Source organism: Passer montanus, unplaced genomic scaffold (genome assembly GCF_014805655.1).
Source record: "Passer montanus isolate IOZ18808 unplaced genomic scaffold, ASM1480565v1 scaffold3, whole genome shotgun sequence".
NCBI classification, from domain to species: Eukaryota; Metazoa; Chordata; class Aves; order Passeriformes; family Passeridae; genus Passer; species Passer montanus.
In genome coordinates, this window is record NW_024367707.1 from 4,156,204 (window position 1) to 4,167,327 (window position 11,124).

General features: G+C 49.3%; 1 protein-coding gene across 1 annotated transcript in view; it reads right to left on the reverse strand.

The window, feature by feature from the left end:
- Positions 1–7,189, reverse strand: part of PTCHD1 (patched domain containing 1) — a 34,337-nt gene extending 27,148 nt beyond the window's left edge. Inside the window, exon 1 of the mRNA XM_039714397.1 lies at positions 6,354–7,189. Coding sequence (XP_039570331.1) covers positions 6,354–6,782 — 429 coding nt within the window. The 5' untranslated portion in view covers positions 6,783–7,189. The remainder of the gene's footprint in view (positions 1–6,353) is intronic.
- Positions 7,190–11,124: the final 3,935 nt, after the last annotated feature.

Sequence of the window (11,124 nt, forward strand, 5' to 3'; positions counted from 1 at the left end):
CTGGGGGTAAACATTAGAAGTCACAGCTGGAGAGCAAGCAGCAAGGATCGCTATGAGTAGTTTGGCTCTTTTTCTCAGTCCTACAATCAGGTTTCCTGAAGAGACGCTAAGATACTAATTATGCACGGGATTTATTTTTGCAACTAATTTTTTCAGCTGTCCAAAACACAAGGATTTATCTTTTCTCCAAACATTTTTCAGAAAAATAAAATCTAAAAATTGCTCAAACTACAAGCCATCAACTGAGGGACAACTATTAGTGCTGGAAGCGGCAGATGTGCGTACATTTACATTTCCATCTGTCTTCTTGGTAGCTACAGAAAATCGCTAGATATGATTTCTCTTTTCTAATCTGAAGTGGAGAAGCTTTTCTAATCAATACCATCTTAATTCTGACACCTTGTAAATCTGCCTGAATTTGTTCCACCGAGAGAAGCCCACTCTGTTTTTTGGGCTGACTGCTGCTGGATGACAGGACACCTGGGCAGCAGAAACCTGTCCGCGCAGCCCGGTGTGCAGCAACAAGATCAATTCTTCATGACGGAAAAAAAAAGAATAAAACTTCGCTCCTGTGTCTGATCTTGCATCAGTTCCACCACGGGTGGCTTTCTCCATGCACTTCAGATGTCTCCATGAACACCCTTCCATCTTTATTCTGCTTCCCAGGGGGCTCTTGCCAAGCAGAAGCCTGAGGAACAGCCCCTTCTGCGCCGCAGGGAAACCTCAATAGCTGCAGGTTCACAACCCACGGTCTCAGTCAACAACTCGGCTCCTCCTTCTGTCTCTCAACAAGAAAGAGGGGGTTCTCTGGCTGTAACCCCCAATTTAAAGGCAGGGCCTTGTCACAGATTTTAGGAAGTACAAATGTGGTCAACGGGGAGGCCTGGCAGCTCTCCCTCAGCCTTGTGACACTGCCTGGGGGTGGCCTGAGGGTGGCACAGATGTCCCTGGCCTCTGATGCCTGCCCTGCCCACCCGTGTGCTCTCCCTGAGGGGCGATGCCCCCAGCACACACAACACATCCAGCCACCTTCTGAAAACACCTGTCCTCCATGTGTTCTGTTTGCCAGAGGGGAAGCAAAGTTTGACCTTCCAAGGCAGGAAAGGCAAGGCACACGGGATGCTGGGCATTCTGAGCACGGGCTGCTGGGCCGGCAGCAGCGCGGGGTGGTGGGGAGCATCACACCATGGAGTGAAGCAGGAGGGAGAGCGGAGGGGCTCCATCCTGAATGGTGCTGCTGGAGCATGGCCGGGGGCTGGTGGGCACCAGGGGGATGTGATCGTCCTCCCAGGCACAGGCAACTTTAGGACTTCTGCTCCAGGCGCTGACCAGTGCCTGCGGGAGAGACCAAACCCTCTTGCCTGCTGGAATGACTGTGAGGAGCTGCTGCTGCTGACACCGGGAGCTCAGGGGGGTTTCTGCACACACTTCCACACTGTCCTTGCAACGTGCTATTTACCTTCCCTCTTCCTTGGCTGTGCCTGGATCTTACCTGCGTATCTTAATTCTCATCTGTTTTCGCATAAGATACATTTTAGCCCTGCAGCATTGTGCTGCTATGACAACAGGCTTGCACTTCTGCTGCTTTCACACCCTTGTTTTTCTTGTATTAGGACTCTTCCCCTCATCTTACAGCCTTGCTCTAAAGACATGACTTCATCCTTTATTTTGTTTTCAGCAGAATGCACTGTATGTTCTATTGACTGTTTCCCAAGAAGTGTTTTTAGTGCTCAAGCTACCCTGAGAAGGTGGAGACCTACTACATCCATTGCTAGATCCACAGCTGACTTCCTGTGTCCAGGCATTCAGGAGTAGCCAAAAGTTTCTAAAAAAAGGGTACCTTGCGTTACTCAGGATTGCAACAGACCCAGCTTTCAACCACTTCCACTGACTTTGGAAATAATGGTTTAAGCGTGCCATGTTTGTACAGCAAAGCAATTGGGAATACCACAGACAAGGGAACGTGGTTATTTCTAAACATGGTTGTTTCCTCCACGAATTTCCTCACATGTACAAAGTAAGTGAGGAAATCCGTGAGGACCGCAGACAGAGCGTGCCAACACACACGTTAACAGGAACAGCATCATTAGAGAGCAGAGAGAGGAAACAAAACCCCAACAACTATGAGGTCTGCAAGATTTTTAAGTTTTCGTTCTGCAGCAATCAGAAGTTATGAAGTTCTTAAATAAATGTGTCCTTAAACAGAAATACCTGACTTTACTTTATTTGTGTGTACAAATACTTAGTCAGTTACCTAGATCAAATAATGGCCAGTTTATAAGAGAAGCAATCTATAAGCACTACAAATCTGTAGTTAGTAAAGGTTTCTTTAAGAAAAAAAAACCCTGTCATCTACAGATTTTTATAGAAGGAAACTGCAAATACAATCCCCTTCAGTAAGGCGTGTTACATTTCAATCCCTTCTCATCTTTATGTCTTGACATCTTAAGTGGAGTTTTTGCCCAAAAAATATTAGTACTGTGTTATTGTTATAAACACAGTAATGGAAAAGGAAGAGAGAATATTTTTCTGAAAAAAAAAGATAAATCTTTATATTAAAAAAGTCTTTGGTATGGTGCAGTTAACTCACTGTAACAATACAGAAATAAACAGAATCGGAAGGATCGGTGTCTCAAATTCTGTCTAAGTTAGAACATATTTTCTGAGGTTCAAAAATCTGTCTAGGTCTGTATTCCCACGAGTTTGTGTAACTTTAACCTAACAAGTCTCTCGCTGCAAGTGAAAATATCACCATGAAATGATAGGGGGCCTATTCTAACACTATTTTTAGGTGGGATTCTAGGTTTTCTTAGAGAATTTCTAAAGACTTTATATAATCATCTGAACCTCTGCATGATGGTCCACACCAAGTATCCCAATTATTTTTGCTTTTCTAAGCACTCATGGGAAATACAGGGGTAAAAACACACTTTCTTCAATTAGGTGTTTCTACCTCCTACCTCTCTCTCTCAGAAGACAAATCTTGAGGAAGAAACGTCCTGTACAACAACAGCACAGGATGCCAGTTCCCTATGCTCAGCTATAGAGCAGGTACTGCAGCAAGTAAAATTTCATTATTGTCCTCCCACGATATCTCAGTCTCAGGATGCATCTCTTCCATATCTGAGATTCTACCAAGGCTTTTTATTGGAACACCTATTCAAGACCAGAGACTGAGGATATGTTCAGATTTCTCCCTTCTGCAAATGACTATGGCAGCTGGAAATGCAACGTTGGGATGGCAGGCCTAGAATGGTGTAAGCACTTACAGGGAGCTATGAGAACGATGGATAGAGATTTACACAAAAATAAGGGAAAAAAGAGTACTTGGCATCGTCTCAAAAGCAAAACTATTCCATAAGGGAGCCACACACCTCTCTGCTAAGGAGGGGGGACCCTGTGTGGAGCAGCGTGTGCGTCCTGCAGGAGCTGGGGCTGTGCTGGGGGCAGTGTGGCGCTGGCAATGTGCGCTGGCAGCGGCAGAATCCAGCAGCTCCTGCTCTGGGAGCGCTGCCTGGCCCTGGGCTGAGACAGTCCCGAGGCTGAGCCCTGCCCAGGATCCCTTCCCAGCCAGCAACAAGGCATCGTGCAGCACTGGCAGTGGTGGCTTGCGCAGCCGGGTAACGCGCCCACCAGAACTGCACTAAGCTAACCAGAGTGTTTTAGAGATGTCACCATAAGAGTCATTTCATTGAATAATGAACTCACTTGGATGTTAGACTGATTAACTTTTGACAGGACCGTCTATGTTTCAGTTTCAACTGCTTGGAGTCCAAAACTTTGTATCCCTTTACTAAGGAACAGTAACAGAAGCCTGACTTCTTCCTCTGCCTAATCAGGGAAAATCCCCTTTCTTTGATTCATGACTAAGGAAACTGTAGCTGCTCAAAGCTCATTCTTTTCCCTCTTTGGCAGATGAAGCGGGATATGGCAGGTAAGGAAACCAACAAGACGTGCTGCAAGAGCATCCAGCATCTGCCTGGGGCAGCCATCCTCCTGTGTCTCCCATCCTCCTGCTTGTGGGTGGAGATGCAGCAACAGCCATGTGGGAGGAGCCAGCATCCAACCTGACATTTATTCCAAAGCAAAACCTCTCCCTTGGGGAGGTCATCCTCCAGAAAAGGAAAGATAAGCAAGAGCTGCCGTGTAGGTTCTGTGCTTACATGGCAGCTTCAGAAATGTGAGTGGGATTTACTCTGTGGTTTCACCCAGGACACTTATTCACAAGCACAGTCCTTTGAGCTGGTTGGCTCTGGACTGCAGCTGGGGTTGCCTTTGCTCCCTTCTCCCTTTCATGCAACTGAATGTGTACAGAAATGCCTTGATGGTCACCTTTTTCCTCCTCCTTCCCTTGGTGGGCCCTGTTAGCACCAGGTGATGTAGGCCTGCACCACCACAGATGTACCAATACTGGGAGCTAGGAGCCCTCCCTCCTGTTTTGCCGTTCTGTGGCCCATGGGACGGGCTATCCACAAGGCTGGACAGGCTGAGCCTGCCTCTGCCCACAGACAGAAGCATCACCAGGACAAGGAACCGAATTCATTCTACACAAAACATACTGGAATTAACTAGATAAGTAAAGAGTTGGAAATAATGCATCAGACATGTCTGACAACATCTAAACAATCAAATGGCAATGGTATTCCTTATCTCACTAAAAGAAAAAGAATAATTTTTTAGTGAATTCTGCCTATTAATAATGAGGCCATGTTAAATACTGACAGAACTTTTTAAGTTATACCTCTTTTGCTGATGTGATAAATTTTATGCAGAAGTTTGCCTGCAGAAAGATTCTGAGTACCATTTATTTGTGTGTCACTCTGCTATTGATAAAACTACAGATCTCCAGAGAAAGCAGTACAGAGAAAAAAAATCCATTATCATTATTATCCTATGACTGAATAAATGTGCACATATTGGATGCAAATGCAATTCACAGTGCAAGGAAATGAAGGAATGAAAATGATTTCTCTGGAGTTTTCTCATTCGCCAGTAACATTGCTGTTACTGTACTTAGTGAGTTGACACTCATTAAATGTTTGCTCATTACTGTTGGGTAATATGTCAAAAAGAAAACAAAAAATACTGTGTGGCTCTGTACCACAGTTCTGTATGTGCCTACAGTGGAAGTAAAACATAAATAAATTCACTGTAACAGTTATTTCATTGTTTAGTAAAGAGAGAGGTCTCCCTGAAGTCTCTTACAATAGGTGTTTGCATCTGTTTTCTCATTTTAGAAGAGACACTCCTTGAAGCAATAAAGAAGAATTAACATTGGCTTTTATATGGGCTGACAGTTTGACATTCAGAGGGAAGAAAAACAAACCAATCCTGAAATCTTTTGGGCTTCCACAAGGCAACAGCAAAAATGTGCAGGACTGAGCTAGCCACACCTCTGCTTATTTCCAAATCTTCCTTTCCTTTTTCTTGAGTGAACTTGACCCTCTTAACACTCAAGTTTTTGCATCTATCATCCCTGTTTTTCTTTCCAGGATTGTTCAAAACTACTGGGGCATAAACTAGAGTACCAGCTTCAAGCAAGGCAGGTTTCTGACATGTTGTGATATATAGCACAGCGAGATGTCCTGTCAGATTGTGACTCGCACACTCTGTGCTGCTCAAGTGGGAAGATGCTGCCCGCTCTAACTTGAACCAGCAGCACAGGCTGCACCATGCCTGCAGTCTATAGCTGGGCTGGATTTTCTCTTCATCTATGAAACCGGTGGTGGTGGGCTGGGAGTGGAGGGGAAAAAAACACTACCCACTAAAAATAAGCTGCTGAGTTATGTCATTTGCCTTGATGAGCAGTGAGAAGAAGGTTTTGCGCTACCCCTCTCCATGCAGAAGTGCAGTCCACACACAGCAGCAGCCCCCCAAACCATTCTCGGCAGCCTGATAGACTGGTACCTAACTGTTATTGAAGTTTGAGTTTATGAAAGCCCGAGATGCCCTAACTCGGGAGCACAACAGAGACACAAAAAAAATTATTTAAGCAAGCCAGACTGCCCTTCTCGCTCACCCAAGGCAAATAAAAGCAAACTGGGAGAAAAAAAAATATGGGGGGGGGGGGGGAAGAAGAAAAAAACAAAGAAAAACAAAAAAGGGAGAGAGAGCGCGGAGCCCGCGGCGCGGGCGGGGAGCGCGGTGCCGGCTCCCCGCGGCGGGCTGGCGTCCCAACTGTTGCAGGGAGGTGACCGGGGAGCTGCGGTGGCAGCGCCCGTGCCGGGCGGGCAGAGCACGGCATGCGCGGGTGGGTCCGTGCCGGCGGGCAGGTGCGGGGAGCGGGGCGGGATGCGGAGCGCCGGGCCAGGTGGGGGAGCGATGCTCGGGGCCGGGGGACCCGCCGGGGTTACCTTGAGGATGAGATCGGTGTGGTGCTGGTCCAGCATGTTGGCCTTGCGGAAGGAGGTGATGATCACCCGGCCGTACCTCCCAGGCGTCTGCAGGTCGGAGTAGAGCCGGTGCTTGGAGCGGTTCACCGGGAAGAGGCTGTCCACCAGGTTCCTCTCGATCTTGGCCAGGCTGTGCGTGGGGGCCAGGAGGTGCTCCACGCTCTCCTCCACCTGGTAGCGGCTGAAGCTGGCGCCCAGCAGGATGGAGATGAGCACGGGTGCCGAGGCGAAGAACACCGGGTGGCTGGCGACGAAGTGGCCGAGCCGGGAGAAGGACGTCCCCAGCCCCCTGTGCAAGACCTGCCGCAACATCCTAGTGCGGAGGGCGCGCAGGAGAGCGAGCGCCGCGCCGGGGCCCCCGCAGCTCCCCCACGGCCCCCTCAAGACCATGGGGCAGCCCCGCCGGGCGCCGCCTCCCCGCCGGCCGCGGCTGCGGGGGGNNNCCGGGGGCCGCCGCCGCGCGTGTGCGTGTGTGTGCGGGCTGTGTGCGCGCCCGCCGCCCGCCTGCGTGCGCGGGGCGGCTCGGGCGCTCGTCCTCCCGCAACGCCGCCGTGCCCGAGAGGAGTTTCCCAGCCCCTCGGTGCCTGACTTCCCAACCCGCCGCCCCTGGCCGCGGAGCGGCGGCGCGGACCGCCGGGGGGGTGTGTGTGTGGGGGGGCAGCCCCGCCGCCGCCCCGCCGCGGGAAGGGGAAGGGGCAAGCGCCGCTCCCCGCCCCCGCCGCGGAGTTTGCGCGGGAGCGGGGCTGCCCGCAGACTGCTGACTAATCCCCCGGCCGCGGCAGGCGAGGCGAGGCGGGGCGGGCGCGCACAGCCCTCCGCGGCGCCCCCCGGCCCGAGTGGGCATGTGCGAGCGCCGCACATGCCCATTAGGGAAAGCGGGTGCCGGCGGCGGGGCTGTCCCTGCCCGTCTCACCGTCCCCGGCCACCCGGCATCGCCTCCGGGGCCGCCCCGGGCTGTCCCGGCCGTGCCCCGTGCCGGGAGCCCGGCACCGCGCCGTGCCCCGGGAGCGCTGCCGCTCCCCTCAGCGCGGACCGGCAGCCCCGGCGGTGTGTGGGTGAGCGCGCTGCCCACCTGTGTGTGGGTACAGAGCGGATGCGATTGGGGGGCACGGCCTCGTTTTTAAACGCAAGTTGTATCTAAATAGCAGAAACGAGCACAGATGCTCTAGCTGTTGGCATATTTGGGCACGCTGATTCCTAGCGCTGTTGTCTGGCCCAGGCTGCTACTTCCCAATCCAAAGGTGTTGGTAATGGGAGTCCAGTTACTACCCAGGCCAGTGGTTTTACAAACCGTAGAAAAGGAAGTTTCTGTTTGACAGGTGTTACATGTATTGCTGCATAAAACGGCAGTGGCTCCCTGTTTTGGCTGTTGATAGGCTGACAGACATCCTCCCTCTCACATTTCAGTAGCATCTGACCTAAGATAATGTTTTGTCATGGACGCTTCATGCACAAATCCTTGACATCATTCCTGTCTCCTCTCAGCTAGGTCACACAGCTTGAATGCTAAACTCTTTCCATGTTTCACTTGTAATGTGGTGAGCAAGTGAGTGGCTTGATTGAGCATGGCCAAGGTCAGAACCAACATCTTGTGGTTCTTCTGGGTTTCATGCCCGAGACCAGGAATCACTCCAAGAGTGATCTGCCTGTGAGGTCAGTGCAGCTGCATCTACAGAGCCCAGTCTAGGAATGCTGGGGCTTGTAACATGATCGTGCCACTGCTCAGTTCCACTCCCACAGAGGTGGGTCCTCACTGCTTTTATCAGTCCTATGTAAGTTTAAGAAAGAAAATCTAATTTGAATGTATTTTAAAGAACATTTCAAAGGTGAACATAGAAATAGAAGTACAGACACCTAAACTCGGGTCCAGTCCTCCAGGAGAGGACTGGACCCGAGTTTAGGTGACCATTCACTATTAGGTCAGGCTCAGAGCCCAGGTCTGTTGTCTCCCAATCCAGCACTTTCCCCGTCAAAGGTGAACAGAAGTGCAGACATAGGAGAGGACTGGACCTGAGTTTAGGTGACTGTTCACTATTAGGTCAGGCTCAGAGCCCAGGTCTGTTGTCTCCCAATCCAGCACTTTCCCCTCACTGCCATGACTGTACACAGATCTGAACACAGGCTCTGTGCTGGGGGAACGTCAGGATGTGCCTAGTGCTCTACATCATTAGCAACAAGTAAAGAACTTTTGTCATTGCTGCAGGCAGTATCATCCGTGCTGGTTTTTTTTGGGTCTCCATTAAAGATATTTTATCATTATTAAAAAGGAAGGGAGATTATTAATTGTTTCAGTAACCATCCAGTGGCCAATTCACAGTTCTCCAGGGTATCTCAGGAAAACTAGTTTGAGGATGTGACATCTAGCCCAGTTCCCAGCGCATTAACTTTGGTAAGCTATAGGTGACCCCAGGGAGACTCAAAGAATCATTTGACATCATTGAACCCAACCATTTACAATACATATGCATTTTTGCAGGGGCATAGAGGAAAACTGATGCATCAGCAATTCTGCTGGATGTTCCTCTGTCTTCCCAGAGCAGTGTCAGTTCTACTGCCTGTTGTAACCAGCATCAGGCTGCACTGTTAGCCGCAGTGGAAATGTCTTTCCAAAGAGAGCCATAGGATTTTCCTCCACAAAATTCTTCTTCCCTTTGGCCCAAGGAATTGCCCTGCCTTTGACTGTGGGGTTATCTGTAGGGGAGGAACATACGGAGGAATGTTGACATGTGCTACTGGAGCTCAGCTGTGTGTGCCTGAGCTGCACTGAGTGCATTACAATGCTGCAAGCACCCTGTGGATGTTCCCAAACCAGCGGGGAAACCTGCCTACTCCTGACTTTGCAGGTGGTGAAATCACCTTGCTACTGAGCATCATTGCTCTGGCACTCCAGAAACTGCCATCAAAATGTGTTCTGTGGGACTGTGGTTGTCAGGAGTGTAGCAGCTGGACGCCTCCCACAGCACTCTGTGAAGACCAAAGCCTGGTGAGCTCTCTCCTGTGCTGCAGGGAGAGCTGGCAGCACGTGCTGCACAGCAAGCTCTGAGTGCTAACCCGCTCTGCATTTCTTCTGGAGCAAAATGGGAGGGGAGGATTTCTGTCACGTATGTGTGCCACTCTGCCACGGCTCTGAATGGCGCTTTACAAAATAGATAATGATGTCTCATTGCTCCAGAGAGTTTCCAAACTAAATTAAGAGAGAATGATGGGAAGAGATGACTGTACAATGAGGTGCAGATGCTGGGAATAGGGATAATGAGGGGGGACCAATATGATTATGTCCTTTCAAAGCAAATGCCTCAGGGTAGCTACTTTTGGGGACAGAGTATAAAAGGGAGATGGGGAAGATGTGACTCAAAGGCAGCATCTCCACAGGGTTCCAGTCTGCTCTCAAGAGCAGATTTGTCTGCTGGGGAGCATTTGCTGACTCTCACATCCCAGCAAAAAGGCTGCCTAGACCCATGCTCAGAAGCTCTCAAGACCAAACAGGTCATGTGGATTAGCATGAGGCCATGGTGTCATGGTCAACACACAGCCCAGGCCAGAGGGCTTTGGGATGACTTGAACATCCAGAAATGAGCATTTATGCATCTGCTCAAATCTTGTTATGATGATAAGTTTTAAAACTAATGTGAAAGGAAGAAGTTGTCAAGGTTTTATTTAAAATAACTTCTTTCTCCTCATTCCCCAAAAGTGGTCCAATGAAAGAAAAAAACTCAGAGAAGTGATGGAGGAGGGGATTCCTGATGAGTAACTTCAGATGAGTGAAGAGGGCCTAGGGGAAAGCAAAGGTGTCAGGAGCAGCTGGGATGGCTGTGGGAGGTATGCAGAGAATCAGGATTTTGCATTGTTTAGTTAGGCATGAGGAACCACAGAAGATATTTTAGGAGCATGTGCAGGGGATTTAGTGCTGCGAATGGGGAATGTTTTTTGCAACAGGGCACTGAGCAAAGTGTAATGCAGGTTCCAGCTGGAGCTTGGAGAGAATGAGGTTACCCACAGTGAGGAGATGGGTAACAAATACTTTTTTAAAAAGGGAACTAAAAAGAAAAATTTCAAGGAGAATTTGATAATTATGGTTAGACTCTTAAGGGTTGCAAACCCTTTTTATTGACATTGGTTATGTTATGCTTATTTATACTGGCTGAAAGCCTTGCTGGAGACATGGAAAGACGCTGTGCTTTGTGCCAAGGGATCAAGACAACACGTAGCCAGTCCAGGATGGCTGGGAAGAGAAGTAACTCTCATTGCATCACCTGACCAAACTCTGCTCTGTATTTCTTGGCCTCGGGTCTGGGACCTGGGCCAATGCCAATTAAATTGGTGAGGGCACAGACAAGGTTAATGATAAAGTTAATCTCCCATTGCTGATTGGTGAGGGATCCTCTCAACTTGCAACTTTTGTCCATTTGCAGTTATCAGAAGAGTGAAGCAGAAGGAGGCATCCTCCTTATTTCCAGCTGGGTTCCATCACAGTAGGAATATTACACAAAAGTATCACTCTTTTTGCTCTTATGTGCTGCATTTCTCCCAGAACGATGACAATTTTCTTACACTTAAAATGGCTTTCTAGAAGTAACCTTGGGAAATTGAAAGCTGGACTCAGTGCAGTTAGTAGTTTATATTTAATCAGTGAAACTTCACTTGCCTCTTTTCCTCTCCTCAGTCCCACCTTCTTTTGGATGGGACCAAGGACTGGGGCATCATGGGCTCAAGCATGATCAGAGCTTAAGAA